Raw genomic sequence first — 26,165 nt, 5'->3', positions numbered from 1 at the left:
TCATTATTGTGTTTGCTATTACTAAGCAGGTTTAGTTTTGTGTGGCTTTGAGAAGCCTTGATTTGCCCCATACCACTCATTGTTCTAAGTGGGAAAACTGGAAAAGAGGAAGGCTCAACCACTATGCTGAAGCTCCGCTGAGGCACCTTTCATGTTCCATTTCCATCTCTTCTAGCTTTTTACCAGAATTCACTAAACCAGACACATTTGCTAACTGCGACAGATTGGTATTTTTTGCACCTTGCTGTTGCCATACTTAGAGGGTCTTGTACAAAAAACGTCTATAAATCAAGGAGTTCCTGGTCAAGTAAACACAGAATATATACATCGCCTTCCTTTGTGGTTATTTTGTGGAGTGACTGATCCCTACCTGGCCTACCCCCTCCTAGGGTTTTCCTGTGTGCCCCATTGTTGCCAGTGATAGCTCCAGCTTCAGTAACGGCAGCCTATTTTTTTACCGTGTCCAATGCTCAGAAAGTCGTGGCATTGAGGCTCGGCTCATTTGGATTTCTTCCGGTCAAGTCTTGCTCACTGTGTGTTTGAAGTTTCCTGAACGGTCTGCCAAGGGATAGAATCTGCCATTACTCTGGGATGGTATTACTGTATTTGACTGTAGGAAGCTGGCTGTTAATTGGCGAGTATGTGAGGTGGATGGCTGAATGAGAGAATAGGTCAATGAGTTTAGAAACGCATGGATAATTGTTTGCATAGATGAATGAATTGGTGACAGGATGGATCATCACATATATAAAATAGCAAGAAAGTTCTTTTGGAATATGAAACGACCTAATCTCTTAGTTTAACCAGTACTACTTCATGTTTGCCAATGTCTCATTCTGTTGTTCCTTTCTAGGATGCTTGCTTTATCTGATAGAAACTTCTAGCCTCAGATTCCTTACCTTAGAATATTCCCCAGGCATCAGAGTGGAGTTTGAAAATCTTGAGTAATACCTCTGTCGGTACAGTTCCACACCGGATGTGACATGCGCAATACCTATATAGGTGCTACCCCAAAACACTCACATCAATTCTTTTTTTCTGCGCCATCAGTGCAGCTCAAGAGAGAGCTACCTCCATCCATTCTTTTACTATTTTTTTGACATTTTGGCAACCCTTTTGAGATTTTTGCTCTCAGTTTGTATAGGAATTTCCCCTAAAAAACGTTGGGGTTTAAACCCTGTCACAGATACATGTCTGTGACAGACTCCCCACCTAGTTTGCCTCTGCTGTCTGGAGCCAGTCTACGACTAAAAGGCCTGTCCCAACCCGAGCCATGAATCCAGTGGCGGTTCAGGAGCATTCCCTGAAATTTCTGGCCACCTGACGTCAGTCAGCTCCGCAACGCTCCATGTCCTGGTCGCCCAGAAGGTTCCAGGCCTGTTAGCTGAGCTGTTTCTGGTCCTCGTCATCATGGTCAAAGTCGTTGATGGGTAAATCACACAAGAATTCTAAAATATCCAACAACTTGAAGTACATTTTGACTTCATTGCTCTGGTCCAAGTCTTTGAACAAGGAGCAGGAACGTTGTGAAAGTTTTTTCTAAATGTGCAATTTTGGGTGACAAATTTTGTTTCAATACTAATGATTTTTCTGACGAATATAGTCGTAACTGATGAATTATTCATGTTGCACTCGAAATGGTATGTTTGGCATGTGTAGCTGTATATACACATGCTCTGCATAAGCTCGCCATCTAGTGTTGGGTTCGGAGTAGTACAACTTGTTTTTGTTTGAAGAAAGTTTTTGCGTAACTGCCCCTCCCACTCAATGTCCATGTGCGTGTCTTCTCTCCCCACAGTGTGTAATGCAACTGGTTATCTTCCTTAGGGAGTATGTTTTGTGAATGAAACTTTTTTTCTGTTCTGGAGGCAGGACACCTCTGCTGGAAGTTACGATGTGGACCTGCTAGCATACTCTAGTGTTTGGGTCTCTGTTTGAAAGATGTTTAATAGCATGTTGTACATCTCAGGGCTGCACTGTTACTGGAGAAACTAATGGAGTTTTCCTTTCCTTAAAAATGGGTTCGTATTATGTTTTAGCTTATGGCGATCTATATTCTGATTTGCTCAACATGTGTCATCACTAGTCATGCCATGCTGAATTTACCATTTTAGCTTATTACCTATTCATAAAATGTGTATTAAAAACCCCTTGGTTTTGGGAATGAGACAGATTTTGTTTCTAAACATCCATTAGCTAGGGATGCTTTGCATTCTACTTATGATTTTGCCACCTGCTGGGACTTAGAATAATTCTGTTTTCTGACCATGTACTCTGTATCTGAGCCCTCATTGCATATTTTGCATTTTCTCTCTATTTTGCATATTGTGAAATATTGTAGTAAAACCTTTCATTGATCTAGAACTCAGTTATCAAGTGATCTCAGTCACTTTTTAATTACTCTGCTAATTTGTAGGGTTTGATGATGTTGAGGTTTGTGGCTATCGTAGGATCAAGGATGCAGAAGCTCAGCAACCTGAAGTAAAATTTGGAGTGATATAAAATATTGGGGTTCGGTTCCCACAGCTTCACTGATCTAGGCTCCACTCTTTTGTGTCAGCCACAGAGCTTGAGTCTGGGTCTGCAACTGCACTACAGCTCCCATAATTGTCCCCTGACAACTAAGTGTTTTTTGAGGCCATGCATCTCATATTTGGGTGGGACGATCTCTCTGGGTCACCTTTGGGCCCCACTGGATTCCCACTGGCGGGTCTGCCCTCAGTGCTATTCAGGTCCCTTGGATTCGTTCCTGGATCTGGATCGGATCCAGTTATGAGGACAGAACCTTCCCTGGACCCTGCTCCAGTGATGTCATTCCCAGCGGCTCTGACCACCATCATTATACCCGAATCCAAAGCGGATCAGGACCGAAGTTCCTCCACCATGACTCTGGGACTTGCGGGGAATCGACCTACTAAGTAAGAGCCAGGGCCGATTCTTTTTGATTGGCCCTGTGGGGAATATAATTGGGGGTGGGGGTTCTAAGGATCCTTATGGCTATCCTAACCTCATGGAAAAGCTTGTAAATAACTGGTATGAGGAACTGGCGGATGCCAGTGGCTTAGTCACTTCCCCAAACACTGGCTTAGTCTCTCTTACTAGTGTGGCTATGGAGAAAGGGGCTTCATTTGCCATGGTGTTAAGGAGTGTGGCTAAGGTCCTGGACCTTACACTGCTTCTCGGTGGAACTCATGATGAACCTCTTAACATGGTTGCTTCAGATTAAAGTCGCTGCACAGAACCTCTTATCCCTTGTAATGAAGCCCTCACAAATGTCCTGCTCAAAGCCCAGGCCAAGAAGTGCACAGGGACTCCTATGCACATGACAATTGCCCTTCGCCACTGCACGCTCCTGGAGAGCAAGCTTTTCTTGCCCAGCACCTTATCTCTGAGAACCTGGTTGTCCAGGCCTTGACTTCCAAAGTCAGCCCTGGTGCATTCCCTACCACACCACCGGATAAGAAATCCAAAAGGCTGGGCACCTTTGACAAGCGGATGTTCTCTTTCGCTAGCCTTGCACTGCAGCCCCTGAACGCTTCATGACTCTTGGCCCAAAATTCCAACACAGTTCGATTCTGTTGCGCAAGTGCTGCCCATGATCTCAGGGAGGTGCCAAACCACCCTGAGCCCAGGCTATTGCTGATGGCAGGGACGCAGCAAACTTCACCATATGCTGCAGACTGGATATGACTGATTTGTTAGACAGAGATTTAGGATTCAGGTGCACTCCAACGCCACACCTTTCTGAGATGGGATGTCCTGGCGCTCAAGTGCTTTAAGGACCTCACGGCCACTGGCCAGTCTTTGAGAATCCACGACCACATGCCAGCCCAATTCTGCCTTTCATGGTTATGGTAGCGGCTACCAACTGCGTCCATCCCCACCCAGGCGACCTGGCCAATAGACTTCCCAGTTCTTTCGTGACCGTAGACGCGTCTCCCACAAGCCTGCAAGACCAGTGGGACCTGGATGCCAGATGTCTAACCATTCTGTCAAACCCACCCCTGGCTGCAACAGCCTCCAAACCCCTTTAGTTTGCCCTCTCACTATCAGAGGCACCTGATGAGCAGCAGGATCAAGCATCACGTGCCCCGCTGGTTATGAACAAATATGTGATTCAAATTGTCCAGTAGGGTTACACCCTCCTTTCACTGAATCCCCGCCTCCCATGCTACCATCCTCAGACCAGCTGATGGAGGACCATCTCCTCAATCTCTCGCGCTCTCTCTCTCTCGCTCTCTCGCTCTCTCTCTCTCTTCTCTCCCTACCCCCCCCCCCAGATTCTTTTGGCCAAAAGGAGCCATCAGGAAGTTTTCGGCATCAGAGGTAGGTTTGGATTCTATCCTGCTACTTTCTGCTGCCAAAAAAAGAGAAAAGTTCTCAGGCTGTGCTAGACCTGCACCCTCTCACCTTCTGCCTGAAGAAGAAGAAATTTGAGATGCTCACGTTAGCTCAGGTCCTGCCTACCCTAGTCCCTGGAGACTGGATAGCAGCGGTGGACTTGCAGGATGCCTGTTTTCACATACCCAAACTGCCTGTCCATAAGCATTACCAATGGTTCAGAATGTGCTACAAGCACTTTCAGTTCACTGTGTTCCGTTTCGGCTTTACCAGTGCCCCTTGGATGTTCACAAAGGTAATGGCGGGTGGTTTTAGCCCCTCTGCAGAGATCAGGGGTTTCGTCTTCCCCTACCTTGATGATTGGCTTTTAAAGTTGGCTCCCCTCAGGCAGTTGGCTCCCACCTCCAGACTACAACAGACCATATGCGTCCCCAGGGGCTCACTATCTTGCATTTTAGTGAGACTGGCTGAGGCTGCTGGGTATTATGGCTTCCTACATCCCGCTGGTAACACATTCCCCCGGGATCTGCAGTGGGACCTGAGGTCCCAGTGGGCTCAGCATGAGGGGAGTCTCTCAGACCTGGTCCGGATATCAGAAAGCACTGCAAAAGACTTGCAGTGGTGGCTGATGAACTGCAATTGGGTTAGCGGCAGACCCGTCTCCCTTCCCCACTGTATTGGACTGGCTGCTTTCAACCAACCCAAGCAATGTCAGTCAGGTACAAATCAGTAAGGACACTCTGTAATGAGCGACACAGGTAGCAAATGCAATTTCTTTTAATGAAACATCAGCACAAGAATGTGTTGTGGTAATGATGGTTATACAGTAGCAGAATGCGTGTTTGTATATTGTTCTTGCTATGCTATCTCAGTAATAGCGCAAGAAAGAAACAATCTTTGAATCATTCACAATGCAGTAAATCAAAGTACGAGAAAAAGAGATGAATCTGGTCCATCCACCCCTGGTACTTAACTTAGGAGCGAACACAGGGAAGCCTGCTCCAAATGCTCTCATTCTCTCTCTGAAATGGTGGCCACAGGGGCGGCGGCGGTGGACAATGGCACATCTGCACGATTCCGTTTGTGAGCTTCCCCAAAGCAGCTGCATCTTGCCTTTTATATACTAAAGATTGACTTGCACAACATTATGTTGCCTTCTCGCAGGTTCTGCTGCTGTTATCAGGTTTTACGACTTGCTGTTACTAGTACCCATCAATTATTCTCCCAGAACCTTCAATTAAGGTGACCACCTGACATGAATGCAAATTCTGGGCAGGACTGTAAAACATTCAGGACAAAGGTTCAAAATTCAGGACACAAATTCAGGGCAGAGTGTCGAAATTCAGGACAAAAGGTTGGGTTTATGGATATATTCAAAGGGGAAGGCATACCTCACTACTTCATCAGTGCATTTATTTACTGTTTTCTACATAGCACTATTTATTTATTATGGCCTTTATGTGATTGTCTCTGGGGATGCTACATTCAGGTGGCACATTATGCCCTTGTTCAATAGTAAATTAATGCTTTTGTGCACGGAGACAAGGGCATCACCCCATCCAGATTTACCCAAACATTCCTGGAGAGAAGGCAACAGCAAGATTTTGATTATGTTTCTGAACGTTTTCAAACCTATGGCAAACCGTGTGGGAAACATTAAGGTAAGTGAAATATGTTGGTGTAGGCAAGCGGAACAAAAGCATCTGGCTCACCTCAATCTCCAGTCAAAATTAAGTCTACAAAATTTATGTGGCAGAGCAGATGGTGTGGGTGATAGTCTCCAACCTAATTTCAGGATGTGAGGTACCCAAAACCTGTTTGTAGTCTCATAACACAAGAGTGTGGTTCTGGGCTCTATATTTATCTCAGAAGTGGGAGCCCAGAATACCAGACAAATAAAATTAAAGAGCAGGATGAAATCGAGATCGGAAGGGAGATCAACAGCACTTGATTCAAAGGGTTGTTGCTAAGAACCGGACAAATAAGGATGTGAAGAACAAGGTGAGACGTTTCCTAAAATCAGATTAGATGGGCCGACCATGAGTACTGGAAAGTATTGTATCCTTGGGGATTTGGGTCTGCAGGGAGGAGAGAAATAAGAGGTGTTGTCAAGTAGTTGAACAAGCAGCATCCGTCCACCCTGTCCATGTCTCAAACTGGGTCTGCAGCCGAACCAAGGCCATACCAGTGATCTGGCTCATCCCTAAGTGCCAAAGAACATGCAGATTCATCACAATATTTGGAATGCAAATTACACAAGCAAAATGTAAGAAATTGATAAAGATTGTATAATGTAAGAAGTGTTTCTTTTACATATGGTAGTGTTTTCCCCTTGATATGCAATTAGAGCCCAGATTGAACTGGGAATCACTAAACGTTCAATACTAAGGAATAATTCTCCACTAGTACCCTACTGATTTGCAGGATGGAAATCTGGGTAGAACGACTCAGTATCTCCAAGCCCAGTTTGCCTTTTGGTCTCCTTTTCCACTTTCAGGAATGGGCCACATACCAAATACATCTAAAGGATTTTGGGGGCACTAGGCCAAATGTATTTTCCAGGCCCCTGTTCGGGACAACTTTGAATTTATGATCCAGTTTCGGCTCTTTCATGCCCTCTTTCGCCAGGTCACTGACACACTTGTTCAAATTCGAAATCTGTTTACTAATAGTAAGCGATTGTCATATTTTGATCTAAATGAAACATTTTTTATAACTGTTACATGAAACATAAGCACAACATTTCTCTGAAAAGTGTCCGTAGTAGACTCTCACACATCCACCCACATTCAAAATAAATTAAAGCAAATGGGTTTTTAAAACAAGCTCTTTAAGATTTGTTCAAGGTCATCAGGGGACGTCTCTCTGCAGAACAGAACTATCACCATTACCCCCCCCCCCCCCCTAAATCAAAAGTCAGGGGACACCAGGGCCTTAGCTCATTTCGCCATGCCTTAAAATGTATCTGCCATGCAGCAGTAGTGAAGCTGGTGGTGCTACCCCAGTTATTGCATTATTTTGCAAAACTTCATCTGCTTGGGTCTTGTTCCTTCTTCAAACGCCTCAACATGTTCAACTTCTGATTTGGGGGTTGGAGCACTGCTGGGTAGCTTTTTCCACTCTAAATTACCAGTGATTGTAGGTGGATTAGCCCATCTAGACTTTGAATGCCATTATTTAGTTGCACAGCTTCAGTGAGTGTTTCACTGGCTGTCTTGCTGCTCCATGCATAAGACCAGGCTTACTAGTAAAGACTTTTTAAAGAGGGCTTACTGCAATACTCCTTGTTTCCTGCAGACCAGTCTACCGAATGCCACCCAGGGTTATTCCACCCAGTTTTCTCTTACATTATTGGAACCTGTAAACTCGCTAACAAGAAGAAACCCTATGCTTCTGCAATACCTTTGCTAGGCGTCCTCATTTGCACAGGACAGCTTTATTCAGGGCAAGTTCATCGGTGGCATGCTGCAGGACTCTCAAAATAATGAAGGGAAGGGAAGACAGGACACCGTATGCTAAAATCACTGACTAGACATTACATAGGTATTCTAGAAGTGGAAAAGCCAATGAAAGCTTGAGCCAAGCGTGAGCCTGAAGCCTAGCTCTGGCTCACCTTGAGATCCTTTTGGAATCTCGAGCCCAAAACGAGCTGAGCCTTCATGTGGCTTCTGCCTGCCTCTTCCCATCTACCCAGGATGTGGAGTTAAGGCCAGTGCTGCAGACTTTGGAATTGGGGAACCAGCTTCGAGTGTCAGCATCAGCTCAACATCCTGTGATTCTGGGCAACCCACTTAATCTCTCCATGCCTATAAACAATGAATGTGACCTTGTGTTATGTAAATAGTGCACATGTGAATTGCTCCAATGCCTTCAGGTCAAATTCACGCTACATAGAAACAGCAGCAAAATTCACAAGAAGTTAAAACATAGCCTTAACCTAAGGAACAACAAAAACACTATTCCTTGCTGATTTGTACAAAGTTAAATTGGAAAACCGGGATAAATTGCGGCTTCCTTGCTTAAATTGTGTGACTTTAGGTAAATATTTAACTTCACCCGAACTACTTTTTCTTCACTAATGCACGTGAAAGCACTTTTAAATATGTGAGCTTCGAATACCAGTTGTACAAAAACCGATTGTATTAGATCTAATAGAGTTAAATAAATGTGACATATTAACACCAATGCTTCACATGTTAAAGAAATACACTTCTCTTGAAGTGTATCATATTTTACAGGATGTGTGTTGTGAGATTTACATAGCAAACATATCCGGGCTTGACTTGAGCCGGCTGTCCTTGTTAAATTGTTAGTTCGCCCACCTTGAAGCTATTCAGTACATCGGCTGAAGTGCAGTAAAAAAACGTAAGAATATTGCCATGGGGATGGTGTCAGTGAGCGTGGAAGTGAAATCAAAGGTGTGGCTAAAAATAGCAAAATACTCCATTTGTTTGTGTGTCACCATCAGGTAAAGACATTAACTCACATCTTAACTGAAAGATAAATACAAGTTAAATTAATCAGTGAGAAATGCATTATTATACACAGGAAAATATAAGCTGCCACTAAATGTACAAATTAATTTAAAGATGATAAACGTGCTTCTAAAGTATAGATTTCAGTAATATGCAGATTATACCCAGAGCAAACATTTTTATAATCGTCCATTAAAAGCACACACTCTATAGCTCAGCTTGGAACACTCTTACTGAACCTTCTCAAAAAGAAAATATCTTGTCATCAGAAAGCTTCAAGTGACCCCCACCAATAAACACCTCCCAAGCAGACTTTATATTTGCCAATTAACGAACTGCACACATTTGCATTTCTTTAGGGAAGCAGACACTTAACAAGAAGGCTTGTTTCATTTAGCTGCCTGCCCTCCCTCCCCCCACCCTCCTCCGGAATGCAGCACTGGAGCCTCCCTCTGCTTCATATGGGGAATTTGTTGTGAGAATTATCTCTTGGCCTATGGCTGAGAGGGTGAAAGTAGGGACACATGCCATCCGTTAACACTTCAATCACAGACAACAGATAGTGGGGCTAATTTAAGGACTTCAAACTACTCCCAAGCCCTTTCAGGGTTAGTAGAACTTTAACAGTATGTTCCCCACAAGTCACATGCCTCACCCTGGATATCCTAAACAAAGCACCTTGACAGAAGCATCTATGGATTGGCAAAAACAAGCGTCACGATCTCAGCGAGGTACACAGGTTTTCTGCATGCATTTTCACTCATCAACACTGTCTAAACTAGCTAACCTTTTTGCATTACAATGTCTTCTGCACACTAGGCCTATCCTGCGTACGCCACCTCTTTTAAAGAGTGCCAATGCATGCAAAAAACAATTATTTGATTGTGCTCACAGGCAGATTGCTATGGAGCTTGATAAACGTTGCATTAAGAGTCTTCATTCTGACATAAAGCTGTATGGTAGTACATACAATCTGCACATTATACCAGCCAACGTAGTAAAAGCAAGGAAAAGCCAAATTAAGGGGTTTAATACCAGATTAAGGGGGTCATTGTGAACTCGGTGGGAAACTCCGCCGAGTTCGGTGCTGGCGGTCGAAACAACAACTGCCAGCACGTTGAAGACCCTGCCGGCCCAATAAACAACATTCTGCTGGGCCTGTACATTGCCGACGGCTCCACATGGAGCTATTGTCAATGTAGCAGTGTGGCGGGTGCAGCAGTCATTCTGTATGTCCCATCTGTTCTTTTTTAAGGGCCTCTGCTGGTCTGAGGACAACCCACCTCCAACAGCCTCTAAATAGACTTCTTTACGTAAATGTTCCTCACACCAAAGGTAAGCTTCCCCCCCCAATCTCAGTAGTTTTGCACAGTAGCAGATCCATACCAGTATTGTACTCTGGTACCCCAGCCACCAAGACCCGAACTGTAAATGGTGGTCCCTTGCCTATTGACAATTTTATCCTAGCAGATTTGGTCTCAGTCTCAGCACCCCCATAACCATTGATAATCACACTTTTCCTCAGTAACCTAAGGTTTTCTGCACCTGAATAAAGCGATGCCATCACATGTTCTATTCTTTTTTGGCGATAAATAGTCAGATTTATATATGGCCTTCTGTCCCCGTGGCCTACCTCTTGCACTGCTGTACCCCCAGGACCTGGCCTAACATTCATAAAAGCTGGGACTTCCCAGACATTGTTGCTATTGGTACTCTCTTACCTTTATTGATTGTTCAAGATTTACTTTCCTCTACCTCTTCTGCAAGAGGTGCAGAGGGCTCTTCTTAATGGGAAGTATCCTTGTGCTTCTGTCTACACTGTAAATCCTTCCACTTGCTAAGTAAATAACTAGTTGGCTTCCTGTCTACTTCTTTTTTCTTCCCCCGGCATTTAATAACTCTGTGCACATTTGTTGCAGTCATTCTTATGGTGGGCTCTCCCACCATACTTTTACTCTCTTGGCCCATAGCTCTGGCTGCTTACTGCTGGTCCATCCCCTCCAGCTACACCATGAACAATACCACTTCCCCGACAGGCTGTCCATGAGCAGGTCTTAGGAGGGCCATCAAGGCCCCCTTCATGTGTGGGGGAATATTCCTAACTAGGTGTGCTCTGATCCCTACAGACAGCAGCTCTACATTGGGCCCTGCAAACTTTTGAGAAAATATAGCTGTCTGCATCCTCAGCTCTCATTTGTCTGTGAGATGGTGTGCCACAGTCTCCAATTTTCCTCAATATCTATGGCAGTTGAATACAAGTGCTTCAATCCCTATATTAACTAGCCCATCAAAAAGAATGCCTACTGCCCGTCTGCACCTCTCAACTGTTGCCCCAACATGGCACACAATGTGACTAATCCCATTTTTAAAAGTTCATCAGGTTTTAAAAATGTTCCATCTGCCCCATTATCCCATAACCACGCTAGCCATAAAACTGGTCTGTTGACAGCCCACGGAAATGGATCTGATCTCCTCCTGCCCTTCTCCATCTGCTTTATCTGTCTTGCGTCCCCAAAGAGGCATTATTGATTTGTACACCACTCCTGGTACCAATTGTATTGAACTGGCTGCGGGCAACCAACTCAAACAATGTCAGTCCAGTACAAATCTGTAAGGACAATCAGTAAAGAGTAACACACGGGTAGCAAATGCAATTTCCGTTAATGAAACTTCAGCACAAGAATATGTTGTGCTAATGATGGATATACAGTAGCAGAATGGTTACATATATATTGATAGTACAGTGCTAGCTCAGAAACAATCTTTGACTCACTCACAATGCAGTAAATCAAAGCATGAGAAAAACAGATGAATCTGATCTGTTTACTCCTGGTACGTAACTTAGTAGCAAACACTGGGAAGCAAGCTCCGAATTCTCTGTCTGTCTCTCGGTCTCTCTCTCTTTCGAACTGTGCAGCAGGGACTGCAGTGGTGGGCGACGGCAGATCTGCACAACTCCATCTGTGAGCTTCCCCGCAGACTAGGCCTATACTGCTCTGTTCGTGAGACCTCAAACCCCCATGTAATCCACACTTGAGAGTGATTGTAGTCTGTGTAGCCCTTGGCTCACTAACAAATAAAAAATATGGCCTCACGAAAATCCATGCAAAGCCCTCAGCTGCTTCAGTGAAGACCAAGCAGGCAGAGCCTGAAGGTACATTAGCACAACGTACTGTGAATCATCTACTCAAACAAACTCAGAATTAAACTCTATGGCAGAAAGTTATGAAGCAATAATGACCAACCCTGTGCCTGGAGTTTATCATTGCACAGAAGAATTGTAAATGTCCAATATGTTCTGAAGAGATGTCTGCATTACTTTAGCATTTTTTGTTCTGAGTGTATATAGCTTATATTGTAACATCCTACAGTGTATTCTAGTTTATTTGTGTTTTCCACCCACAGAGCAATTTTAGCAGATATTCAAGCCCATTATCAGGATCCATCACAGCCATACCCGAAAGAGGACAACTCACTTCTGTATGAGATCACCGCATATTTGGAGGCAGCTGGAAATCATAACCCACTTAACAAGGCAAGTGATTCAGTACAGAGAGATATTGTAATGCATGCTGCTTTTGGTTGTTTTGGACTTCTCTTATTTTACAGAATTTTAATCCATCATCTCTCTACCTGCTTGCAGACCAGCTTCCTCACTCCTCACACCAACCACCTCTATAACTCGCAGTTTCTTTAACCTGCATTTGTAAAATGGTGGATACAAACTACTGCTTCCTCTACAGCTGCACTAAATAGCCTGTGAAACAATTTGAATAGATACAGTGGGACAGATTCATATTATTAGCATTTATGAGTACAAGATGTAGCACCACAATACCTACTTCTACATTGGTTTGTGATCAGCCCGGTGTCCAGCTACCTATTAGTAAAAGTGCAAAGAGGTCGTAGTCATTTGTATGTGTACTGACAGTGTAAGAATGTTCTCTGAATATTCCCATTTTAGATGTTTTGGAGCAAATTCACAAATGCACAAGTACGTAAAAGAGTACTACAGCAGTACACGCTTACGTACACCAAAATTCCTTTATGAATCAGACCCTCTGTTTCTTCAGGTTCTTCTTTGAATTATCTTCTGGAAACAAGCCGGTGGCCTTGAAAATATAAATTTCCCTAGCTATCCAGCTAGTGGGTACCAGAGATGCCTTGAGATGTAGCATAAAGTTACAGACCTCACTGATCGTTAATACTGCATGGGGCAAAACTGATCATAACTCCAACGGGAACCATCAGACAAGGCACTTCAACACATATCATTTATCTTCACAGAAATATTGTAAGAGTGTTTTTTTTCCAAAATGTGGATTTCAGGTATAGGATCCTCTTAAAACTACTGTCCTTAAGTGTGACTTAACATGTGACAGAGGGTTAGCGATCATGCATCTCATCTGCTAGGCCTCTTTCAGTCATGTTACTTCAACCTTGACCATGATGCTTCCTACTGCTGTGTCTGGCCCAGTCTTTCAAACAAGTAGACCTGGTAATAAAGCACTGTTGTCTTCCTGTTGTGTTGCAGGTGCTGGCCATTCTCTGTTCTCCTTACACTCAACATTGCAATATAAATGCTGAATAGATCGTGTCTCGAGTCAGCGGGTAAAACTGGTTGCTGCCTTGCGTGCTTGTCGATTCCTGCATTGAACATATAACATACCCAAACTACAAGGATTCACAGAAATGACAAGGATAGGCTATAGACTGCTCTGCTTATTTATTTATTCTTTTCATTAATTTAAAATAAAAGAACCACCGATAATACAACAATAGAACAAAAATGTATAAATTATTTTGAGTCTTGAAACCGCAACAAAACATCTTTTATGATTACAAATCCCATCAAAGTCAGGACACTTAAGCAGTTCATGTGTTAAAGATTGTAAATAGTTTTAATTTGTTTCCAGTTCGGAACAATTTGCATTGTGAAAACCATAACAACTCTGGGAAATCCTATTTGAAGGCACCTTTTAAAGTAGATATACTATTTTGGTAATTCATATAAATAATGAAGATTTTACCTGGTTTCGAGTCTATTGGATTCGACTCGCTGTCTAATAAGAAACCACAAGGCACAAGTAGTCTGCATTCCCATTGTTTGAAGTTATTGGGTCTCACAGATTTTTTCCATTGAGTTTTTAACAACAGTTTAGGGTCACTGGCTCTTTATTGTGGTTTCTAGTGATGTCTGAGCCCTAGGATATGACTGTCGCCAAGCACGCCATGTAAAAGTACGCCCTTTCTTCTACTCCAACAATACCTTGCCTCCATGGTTCACTCTTCTTCAAAGCATCTGAGTCCTACGGGTCTAAATATGACAACTATGACAAATATACATTGTTGGTTGAATCTGTAGTCAGTTGAACACCAGTACGATGCCTGGTATATTAACATTCAGATTACCATACATAAGGACTTACTGTATAAAAAGTGACTTTCCTTTGATAGTAAAACCGCATCTCACCATCATTTTAAAGAATATGCAAAACAAGCATCAAAGATGAGATTAGTAAAATTGACTCTGAACATATTTTCATAGGTCCTAATGTATCTTAGTAGCTATTTCAACATTTACCTAAACTATCCAACCCAGAGGTGTTATAAACATGAAAAAAACTGACCCAGACACTCGGTGACAAAGAAAGTGAGTATGATTAGTCTGGAAATTAAAGAGGAGAATTAGTCAGTCCCAATCTTTCGCTCTTCGTATACAAGTAGGACTTTAATTTCAGAATTTTTAACTTTCTCCTTGGAAAAATGTAGTGTTTGGCACCTTAAATGTTTTGTGCTACTCTGGTCTGTGCATGTATATTTTACACAACCTTGTGCCCTTCACATTAGCATCAGTGCTCATCGGAAGCACAGCACACTCCTTAGACACAATACTCAGAGCTCCTGTGAGGCTCACCAGCCAGTCCTCCATAAGGACCCTCGCTAATGCTACTTGAAGGCGCATTGCCCAGTGCTCCTTTGAGGTGCATCAGTTTTTGGGAAAATCACCCAGAGCCCCTTGATGCACGTCACCCTGTGATCTGCTGCTGAATATTGTTCTGTGTCCCATGCTCTAGTCTGCTGGGTTAGCTATGATTGTTGATTTGTTTGTGCTGATTTCCATAGGCTGTGTTATGGTTCTGTTGGAATTGTGAAAGTGAATCTCTCAATGTATGTTGGCCTGTTGGCATGTTTGTCTGGGTACTGAATACCTCTGCACACAAGCACTGTACAAAAGCAAAGCGTGCTTGTTTGTGTTGATCTTAGCAAGAAGAGTTTAGATGATTAAGGCTGCCCATCCGAACACCACCAATTACACTTTAAGCAATATCACCTCCTCACGATGTATGTAACACCAAGGTGCAGTTCTGGGTATCCGTAGTTTAGCCGAATATTGCTAGTTGAAAGTTCAGAAGCTGTGTTCCTGAAGATAATGGGTATTTTAAAAAACAAAAAGCTGTAGAGAAAATTAATGATCCATTAAAACATTTTGCAGTCATGTGTGATTACTTCTTCTTAGCAACAGTCTTGTTTTTATATTTTTCTGTTTTAGATATACATCACTACAAAACGGCTTTCGTATTTCCCTGTCGTGATCTTTGTATTTTTGATTGCCCAGTTACCAAAGCTTCAGTACATCAAAAACCTTGGTATGGTGAACCTTGTCGACTCAATCTACTTTAACAACTGTAATTGTCTTTTCTTGCATGTGATGAGCTATACTTTAAACAATTGTTCGAAAGAATAATGATGTCTTATATTTATACCATTGTATTGCACTGGTTTTTTTTTGTGTTTTTTTAAATATTTTTATTAACAATTTGTTGTTATACACATACAGAATGATTTGATGTGGCATCTGGTCTTTCTTATGCAGCTCAGAATGTTACTTGCTTTAATCGAATATCACATACTTTATCATACCTTTACATCAGTTTTAATTGCTTATGGTCTTATTCTGAAGCCTCGTATGTTTACCTGTGAGCCATATGAGAGCTATGCCACTGATCTGATTTTTGTACATCTAAAGCAGTCTTTAACTAAAGTTAAACAAGGTAATGGTGCGATGAAACTTGTATGGGCAGGTGGTTCCATTGTCTGGAGTTAACCTCTTCTCCGTTACCCTTTGGAGCGGGGTTGGCTCCTTTCATGCTATCCGTCCCCTCTGAATCCCAAAACGGTAACTCCTTCAAGTAATGCCCATTTCCTTCTAACCCCGCTCGGTCATTTCTGTGATCTTGGGCCGTGTATCCCATGTCTATCTTTGCTTCCCTTCTAGTACCTTCTAGATTCCAAACCCTGGTTTCACCCTTCCTTGCCACAGGAGTTGTGTCACTGCCAACTTCTATTTCTGTCCCTCAGTTTTATTTTTATGTCAGTCCCTCTGTAGTTGTGTCCCCCTCAGCATCCCCTCCCATTTCGTCAGTATCTCCTCCCATTCTGGAGCGATGGGGGTCTGGCGGAGTCCTCGCGCCTCCTCTCTCTTCAGTATCTTCAGTTCTGCTCTGGCCCACTTCTCAACTTCCCGTCTCCATTCCGTCAGTGATGGGCATCTGGGGGATTTCCACCCCAAGGTAATCAGTCTCCGGTATAAAACCAGAGCCAGGTCCAGAAAACTACCCCTCACCTTCCCACGTGGAAGTCCCTTTCTAAGACCCAATCGGCACACATTGAGGGATAGGGCCAAATCCTTTTCAAGCAGTCTAGACAGGTCCGCTAACACACTGCCCCAGCCCAGTCGCAGATCGGGGCAGTTCCACACCATGTGGTCGAAGTCTGCTTTCACGTCACTGCACCTGGGGCATGTTCTGGTGACCCCTCCGTACATTAAGGATAAGCGGTGTGGGGTAAGCTACGTCCTGTGCGTATAATTATATTGGGTATATCTCATTCTCATGTTTCTCTACACCTCCCTTGGGTACGCTAGCACTCTACTCCACTCTGAGTCTGTTATCTCATTTTCCAGGGATCTCTCCCACCTCTCCCTTAGGGATTGCATTGGGTCAAGGGCCCCTCCTGTTGGGCTCGATACAGTCTTGTGATGCGGTGTACATCATCCCCCAATGTCAGAAGGAGGTGTAATATTTGATGGGTGGTAGGCTCTGTATTCACTGTTTCCCAATGTTCCCGTAGATTATGTGTTAACTTCTGGTACAGAAGAAATTGTCCCGGATGGATTCCCCTATCATTCACTAGGTCAGTAAAGGGCCTCAACACCCCATCCCGTAATAAGTCACCTACCGTCTCTACTCCCGCTCTTTTCCAAATCCCGAGCTCTGTACCACCCAAGCCATCCTCCCTCAGATCTAGTATTAGAGCGGTCAGTGGCAAAGCCGGGTAATAAGGGAATCCCACCCCCACTCGTCTTGCGCACCTCTTCCAGGAAAATATGGCTACTTTCGTCATCGGACTGTCCATTTGGCATCCCACCTTCTTATTAATCAACTGCGCTATGACCCGATCCGCACCTCTATCTCCAACGGTAATCTATCTGTCCAGGTATCCCTTCCCAGCGAACCAACTGGCAACCTATTGCAGTTGGCACGACAGGTAATAGGCCTCAAAATCTGGAACCCCCAGGCCTCCCGCCATCGTTGGTCTACATAGGGTTGGGAGTGCTGTACGTCTGCGGCCGTCATCCCAGATAAGTTCCCTAAGTAAAGTATTTAACTCTCGAAACCACGCTGAAGGGATCGATAATGTTAAGTTAGCAAAGTAATAGAGGAGGCGGGGGAGCATGATCATTTTAGATAAAGAAATTCTGGCCATGATGGATAATTTTAATGAGTGCCAGAAACCGACTGAGGCCCTCTGGGAACGGAGTGCCCTTCCAATGTTTCCATCCCTCAGATCCCCGGTCTCATGGTATATTTGTATACCCAAATACTTAAAAGTGCGCGGAGCCCAAACTATGTCCCCAAGACAGGAGGAGGGTCGTCCATAAGTTTGTGTTAGGGGGAAAACAAATGTCTTGCTCCTGTTGAGGCATAAACCTGACAGTGCACCGAAATGGTCTAGCGTCAGAAAAGCCCAAGGCAGGCCCAACTCTCCATCATTGAGGTATATGAGTATATCATCGGCGTGCAATGAAATGAAATGTTCTGATTGACCCCATTTTATTCCCCTGCCAGTGCCCTTGCTTTGCATTGCAACCGCAAGCGGCTCTATGGCCAGAGCAAATAGAAGTGGCGATTGCGGGCACCCTTGTCGCGTCCCTCGGTATATAGGGTAAGTATCATTCTGCCCGTCCTCACCCTCGCCAACGGGGACAAATACAGTAAGTCCACCCATTTTATCCAGCCTTCTCCCATTCCCATCCGCGGCATCACTGTTCTCAGATAGTCCCATCTGACCGAGTCGAAAGCTTTCTCAAAATCTACTGCAAGCAGCACTCTTGCCCTGGGTCTCTCTTCCTCGGGCATGTGCATGATAGCGAACAAGTGCCTCAAGTTCAAAGAGGTGCTGCAGTTCGGGACAAAGCCATTCTGATCTGTATGCACTAACCCGGTGATGTGGCGTAGCAGTCTATTGGCCAAGGCTTTGCTGCATCGATAGAGGCCGAAAATCGGTTACTGAGACTTCTTTCGACTTCGTTTTGGGCAGAGGGACCACCAGTGCCTCCCTAAGCGAGTCCGGCAGTATTCCGCGTTGCAATGCTTCCGTATACATCTCCACCAACTGGGGGGCTAACAGTGTAGAATATTTTTTGTAAAAGTCCATGGGAAGTCCATCCGTCCCTGGGGTCTTACCGGGGGCCAACTGTGTTATAGCGTCCTGTACCTCATCTACCGTCAGCGGGCCCCCTAAACTATCCTGTTCCTCGGGTGCCAGCGAGGTCAGGGGGAGCGGACGCAAAAAGTTGTCGAGGTCATCTGCTCTAAGCTCTCCCGGGGCCCCATAGAGATGGGAGTAGTACTCTTTGAAGGCGTCATTTATGGGTCCCGTCATACACAGACGTCCCCCCCTTTATCAGAGACACTTGTAATGGGTCCACTGTCCCCTTCAGCCCATACTTACCACGCCAGCGTTCTACCTGAGTGGCCTTCCTCAGCCTGGAGTGATGCCAGATATTTCCGAAGGCTGTGACAGCGGAGCTGTTCTTCCACCTGGGCATATGACTTCCGTGCCTGGGCATATCTTTCCTGTACTGCATCCCCATTCCCCCCACCACGCTCCCCTTCGTGTATTATCCTCTCCAAACTATTCAGTCCGCCTTCTAGAGTGCGTCTCACTCCGACTGTCTGACCTAGACAAAAACCTCTAGTTGTCACCTTGAGAGCCTCCCACTCCAAGGATCTTGAAGAGGCCGATCCTTTGTTAGTTTTAATGTAGTCTGAGAGGTGTAGGCAAAGGGATTCTCTATATGCTTGATCCTCTAACGAGCCGGGGGTCAGTCTCCGTGTTGGGGCAGGGGGCCAATGCATTGTCGCCCTCCAGGTAACCAGTAGGGGGTTATGGTCTGATAATGTGCGAGCAAGGTATTCTGCGCGGATCATTCCCTGTGCGAGATCTGCTATACACACTACCCTATCTATTCTGGTATGTACTCGGTGTAGTCCCGAATAGAAAGAGTAGTCCCTCTCAGTGGGGTGTTGTTCCCACCATACATCCACTAGGCCCCAGCGATTCATCCATTCTCTCAATTTTCTTGCCACTCTGTGTCGCTGCCCCTGTAACCGGTGGAGAGGACCGGTCTAAGTCCACATCTAATATTCCGTTAAAGTCTCCTCCGATTAGGATACCCCTGGTTTGTTGGCGTGTGAGATGACTCGAAAGTTGTGTTATAAAGGGGACCTGATCTTGGTTGGGGGCGTAGACACTGCCCAGGACAATTGGAATTCCATGAAGCCTCCCCTCCGCTATCACAAACCTACCCTCATGGTCTATGTCCTTACATATGACTTCAAAGGGAACCCCTGCTCGTATCCAAATCAGAGCGCTCCTCGCATACGCTGAATAGCCAGTGGCAAACATTTGCCCTCTCCATCTACGCCTCAATCTCTCCACCTCTCCAGTGGTTAAGTGGGTCTCTTGTAGCATTGCCACTTGTACACCTCTTCTTTTAAAAAAGGACAGTATTCTGTGATGTTTGGATGGGGACCCCATACCGCGTACATTCCATGTTAGTATATTATATTCCGCCATGGGGTTGTCTTATTAGCATTCCAGGTTGCCCACCCCTGCCCCAGTACAGTCTTCTCATGTTTCGGAATGTATACCTGAGTACATCTCTCCACCCTGCCCATTGCACCAACAAGAATTGTAACTGTAAAACCCAACTCCTTATCCCCAGGGCGCCTCGCAAACAGTAGGTTGCCCAATAAACTGTGCAACAGTGCAACATGTTCAACAGAGTATCTAAAATTCTCGCCAGTCTAATTGGTTGGACGAGAACTCGTGTCGGGGGGCATGGTCCGGAGGGGCCTCGTGTACATACAATTCACCCTGTCCCAGGACCGTGGTACCACATCTCTTACCCAAACTCGTCTGATGTCTGGGGAGTCACCCTCAGAGCCCCCGCGGAGGACTCCGAACATCCTATGGAGGACACGGCGTGCTATCCGAGTCCACCCCGGAGCCTCCTGGGGGGGATGCCTCTCTGCTCATGGATGCCACCGCCTCAAGGGTCGCCCGCTTTCCAAGTTCTTTCTGTGTCTGCGTTGGTATCCCACGGGAGCGGCCCCTGTTCCTCCGCCTCCCTGGGTCTCTGCGCTTTCCAGTCTCTCCTGCGTTGACTCTTGCACTCTGGGCCGATTGGCCCCCATGGCCTTCAAACCATTCCCAGGCCTCCTAGGGATTCTGGAAAAACAGAGATTTACCCTCGTGCATCACTCTCAAGCGAGCCGGGAAGAGGAGCAAATACTGGATCCCTTCCGCTCTGAGGGCCTTCTTGACTGCCATGTACGAATTTCGCCTAATCTGTACCTCAAAGGTGAAATTCTGGAATAACGTCACCTCTCCATTCGCAACTCTGAATGGGCCTGCCTCTTTGGCCCTCTGGAGTAGGGCATCCCTGTCTCTGTAATGCAGTACTCTGGCTATCACTGCTCTGGGTGGTCTGCCCGGGGCAAAGGGTCTTGAGGGCACTCGGTATGCTCGCTGAAGCGTAAAAAACTGAGTCAGGTTGTCTGGTGCCACAACCGTGCGCAACCAACTTTCCAAAAATGCCACCGTGTTCGTCCCTTCCGCTCCCTCCGGCAGGCCTACCACTCGGATATTGTTCCTTCAGTTCCTCCCTTCTGCGTCCTCAGCTCTCTGTTCCAGCCGCTTCACTCTGTCGTTGAGATTCTCTACTGTGGTTGTTATGTCTCTTTGTTTGCGAGTGATGTCCGCCAATGCGGTCTCCACCTCTTTAACTCGGTCAGTTAGGTTTTGATGGTCTGCCCTCAGAAGCCCCACCTCTACAGCCACTTGATTAATATTGTGCTGTAATGTAGCTTTGGTGTCTTCAATTGCCCCTAGGATCTTGTCTAGGGTATCCTGCACTCTAGCCTGCGAAAAGTTCAGAGGGTCGCCCTCTTTGGGGTCAGTGTGTGTTGGACGGTCCATAGCTTTGGTCTTGTGACGGTTTTTGGATGACATCGGACTTGCAGTGCTTCACTTCGGCGTTGACGGGAAGGCGAACGGGTCCGTTATATTTTACTCATTTACGCAGGCTCAAAAGCTTATCTTAGGCCAGTCAATCACATCCAACAGTCCAGATCAGCTCTTCCACTCAGTAGTGTTGTGGCTCTCTTAGAATGTTCCCCCCCTTTCACCTGGTTCTCTCTTTCCTGGGGGCCCCGCTGACCCTTCTTATTGTCGCCCTTAGCACCAGGCCCAGGTCTTTACTGCCCTCCACTTCCAGCGTTTCCTCTTTCGGGTGCAGTACGTCACCCAGGGCAGTAGCGGCTATTACAGGCCTTCTCGTTTCCACTTTCACCTTACTCCCAGTGCGCTCCCTCCCTCCAGCCAAGTATGGTAGGATTCACCCTCTCACTACTGCTCCATGTCCATAGAGGGAACTGGTCTAATTTCTGTTGTCCAAAAATTGTGCGCAGTGTGGGATCGCTCTGCCCGCCCAGGCGTTTCACTTACTTTGCTGGGGCACTGCCTCGTCCCCGGTCGCCGACACCGCCATCCACAAGTGAGCCAGGCTCTCACCAGCACCGTATTTTATCCTTGTGCCTTGATGTTCCTGTGTCCTGCAAAGGTGGGACCCAATACGGCCTCTGTGGGGCCGCACTGGCAGCCTGGGACGCCTCTACAAATCCACTGGGGCTGTGCCCCGTGCCTCGTTCCCCAGCGTCACTTCCTCGTTGTGGGTGCCGGGCCCGCACTGACACCACCAGCGGACCGCTCACTCCGTCGCACTTTCAGCGCACACGGGCGCTTTATCAGATGCACTGCAGCGTGTTCTCTGCTAGGTCGGGGTGAGACCGCCCTTCAGCGTCCTCCTCCTGCAAGCACCGGAGCCGCCTGCAGGACTGCGTTGTCGCGTAGGCTCTCATTATCCTAATGAAACTATTGGATTTTTGGGCAGCAAGATCGTTCACAGTGTGGGGGACTAAGTCTGACCCATGGTGAAGGACCCTTGTCACCCCAAATCCGGTTTTTGCTCCGGCTAACTAGCAGTGCCTCATCTCTCCCGAAGGTAAGAGACAATTGGGCAGCCGAGCACATGACATCTTAGTACTTCCCAGGGAAGTCGTGGTCACTCAGGTCACAACCGGTTCTCTCATACACAGTACCGTCTCATATAGAAATGACAAAGACAATTTAAGTTTTAAAGGTTGGTTTAATAAAACAACTACATCTTAGATATCAAAGCGTGAGCTGCAATAACCAGAACTACACAACACAGTAGGATTAAAATAGTAACGATGAGAGTGAAGCACAAGAATAAGAATATCATTGTGCAACTAGATTATGTTCTCTCTAAGTTATATTCTGAGCACAGCATGTGAAGCTCTAAGCCTGCCTTTCAGGTTTCCCCGGGAGGACATCAACCCTCATACCTGAGCAAAGGCCAGTAATCTGCATCAGCATCTGCAACGGGGCAGTCAGCATCTAATTGTAGGTTCCTGGTCGGAATCTCCCTCTTACGTGTACCAGGACTAGAAAGTGTTTTTATAACTAACACACCAGTGTTCTAAGAAACGTCCCTACGTAAGGATGTGTATTTTCTACGAACCCTAAAGACTAAACTTCTACCACGTCTATCGGCAATGTACCAGACTGTATCCTTGACTGAAGCACAAAGCGAGCAAGAATGTATTGTTTGAGAACACAGTGCTGAAGTAAGCTAAACAGTGTGATAGAATGAAATAAAAACAAGACTGTGAAACTGGTTATTGTAAAATAACAGTGCAAGGTTAAATAAAATGCATCTAGGGCAAAGTGCACAGAGGCCTAATACATTAAGCAAACGCGCAGAAAGCTACATTAAAAATGGCTACACTACACCCTCCCCTTGTCGGTAGAAAGTGGTTTAAGCCAAAGCTAAAAATGCCCTAAGCTAAAAGACGATTAAAACCCTACCAAATTTCAACAAGTTAAGAGGACACCAAAGCATATTAAGCCTCAATTTAAAAAATGAGCATGCGGCAAAATGCTGAATTCATATGACAATGTCAATTTAGAACAAGTTCAATTCAAACAGTGGTCATGGAAAGCAGGAGATTCTCCACTTCGGCAGATGACAAAACCGAAAATCCACGCCAAGGACTATTAAGGAGCAGGTGTGTTCCAAAGCCCCAGTGTCAACCAAGGCGGCATCCCGTGCAGAGCCTGTGAACGAGTTAATATCAATTTCCTCCAGGAAGGGTATCTCGTAATCAGCTTCTCGAAGCAAACGCAGCCGCAGCGCGCATGTCTGGTAATGAGCCCTCATCGGGAACATCAACAGGTCAGCATCAACCACTTGGGGACGCTGCTGTGAGAGACAGACGTCTAGTGCATGTTCAAAAGAGCACCAACGGCACCAAAACACGGGCTGCACACAATCCAAAACTGGTCTGAATGACAGAGACCAGTCACACTCCAAATGTTCCAGGAGTGTTGCTCCAAAGTGCTGCATCATGAGTTCACGACACAGCTGCGCTGAAGGGAGCGCCCACATTCGTCCTTGTTGCGGCGGGACAGCCATAGCAGAAAAACAACAGCAACAGCAAAATGCCGGCTAATAAAGCCAAAGTTATCGGAAATCCCCCAAAAATGCTTCTGAAAATTGAATGAATAGCCGAAGGTATTAAACCAAATATGGAAGAGAAGGTGTGAACGAAACCAACACCAACGGCTTTGAAAAAATTTGCTAATCCAGCCGTGTTGGATGCATTAAATATACGTCCCACGAGTTCACCAAAGTGGCTCGGAAAGTTGGTATTTAACAGGGACTGTATTTCCGCTGATGACCTTGCCACCTGAAGTGCGTAGGTCTCGCGTGCAGATGTAAGGGCCACATGCTTCTGAAACAATAAAGCCTTCAGTCTACTTAACTTGTCGAAATTCACCTTGGAAGTAGCAATGTGCGGCCAAATATCCGCTACCTCCCTAATTTTAGTGGGGGTAAACAACACACTCCTGCAGCAAGTAACTACCTTAGTGACCAAAACAACGTAAACAATTCCGGCCCGCATGCCACAACAGTCTTCACTATTGAGGAGGACGTAGATGCCGTTTGAAAGCACCTGGAATGTGCGTTTAATCAAGGGGACCGGAACTCCCTTCAGATAGCAAGCCAAGTTTGCCACTGAGGCATTGCACACCCCATGCAAGGACAGCTGCTTACAAATCATCGAATGGCTGACTGAAGTCTCGCATTCACTACCGCTAAGAAAGACTTCTTTCATGCCATTGAGGCATTTGTACAAGAAGGGAAGCTCCCACACCTCATGGATGTAACTATCTCCCAACCTTTCGTATCTGCCTACCGGAACATGTTTCAAACAAGAAGTGAATTGTAATGTAGAAATAGGCAGATTAATAACCCTGTGTATTAACCACTCTGCAGAGGGAATCTCGGCCACGGTAAAAGGCAATCGTTCTAACTTTTCAACGTTGAGCATGACATAAGTCGCCTCCTTCTTAGCCATTAGTTGTTGTTGTTGCGTTAAATTAAAGGAAAAAAAAAATGTCCTGCCACTGATGTGCTGCCACGGAACGCGACCCACCTTCAGTGTCTGAAGCGTCCAACCCAGCTGCATAATGGACCTGGTCTGACTCTGTCCATGATATAAAGAAGACATATCAGATCGTATAATGTCTATAGCAGAAGAAACAATGTTGTTAATTGTATATATCGGGTCGGACAAGGTGTGAATTTCATTATCCACAACAGCTAATTCCTTCTTCAAATTTTCCTGATCTATCTGCCTTAACCGGGCTGCAGCCTCTTGTTGGGAAAGTTTCCATATTTCATTGTATACTTCATACAAGAAACGCTTCCTACATGGCGTCTTCGGGCCTGACAAAAAATCTTGTAAGTCAGTGTTATTAGACAGGAGAATGAGATGTGTCTTAACTGCATCTAGCGAGGATGATTTTAACCATTGCTGGCACAATTTTCCCACACTATATCTAGTAATTATTTCAGCATGTTCTGGTGATATATAGCGAGGGTCTGACCTACTTGTCCGGAAACCCCCTGAGGAGGTGACAAAACATTGATGACACCCGTTGGTGTCTATGGGCCACAATAACCACCCGCCTGGACGTGTCAATGAAGTGTTAAATGTACCATTCTGGACCCATTCACTAAGCTCACTAAAAGTGGCATTTATGTATTTCTGCCAATTATTAATTTTTGCAGGGGCAGGTATACTAGGCATGTTCAATTCTCTGATTGTGGCTAAGCCTAAACAGCTAGTCTGTTGTACTGTTTCATTTAAAAAAATCATTTGAACGGGAATGAGACATGCTCTAAACAATGTTTCTCTACCCTTTGTTTGCCATTTTTTTGTTCCCCAAACACTTTTCAAATCAACATTTTTTGACCAATATTCATAACCTTCAATTGACAATTGGGAAATAAAGGAATCCGAATATATGAATTTTGTGCTGGTCAACAACATTTGTTTATCTTTAGACGGAGTTAACCTAAAATTATATGACTTAGTATTCGTTTGATGATGCCCAGAAAGAGATGTAAATTTATCAAAGTAAGTTTTGGAACTCCCTTGCGGGGGAGTTGGGCAATGTTCCCATTGCGTATAGTCAAATATAGTTTTTGGACTACTTGCTTTGTGTATGAAATGGTGCCCATAATAATTATAGCAAAACATGTCACCATAATTGTCTTTAAACTGGTAAGCATCTTCATTTTCATAGACAGTATAATATTGTAATTCTGTCATCATTGAATCAACTGTC

The 26,165-nt window shown here is 45.2% G+C and overlaps 1 protein-coding gene across 2 annotated transcripts in view; it reads left to right on the top strand.

Moving 5' to 3' along the window:
• Positions 1–26,165, top strand: part of WASHC5 (WASH complex subunit 5) — a 326,030-nt gene that overhangs the window by 208,488 nt on the left and 91,377 nt on the right. For both annotated transcript variants that reach the window (XM_069220734.1, XM_069220733.1), the window contains exons 25-26: positions 12,222–12,351; positions 15,370–15,466. In XM_069220734.1, coding sequence (XP_069076835.1) covers positions 12,222–12,351; positions 15,370–15,466 — 227 coding nt within the window. The remainder of the gene's footprint in view (positions 1–12,221; positions 12,352–15,369; positions 15,467–26,165) is intronic.

Source organism: Pleurodeles waltl, chromosome 2_2, assembly GCF_031143425.1.
Source record: "Pleurodeles waltl isolate 20211129_DDA chromosome 2_2, aPleWal1.hap1.20221129, whole genome shotgun sequence".
In the NCBI taxonomy this organism is placed as follows: Eukaryota; Metazoa; Chordata; class Amphibia; order Caudata; family Salamandridae; genus Pleurodeles; species Pleurodeles waltl.
The sequence above is the reverse complement of the archived record's forward strand: the minus strand, read 5'-3'. Positions and strand labels throughout refer to the sequence as shown.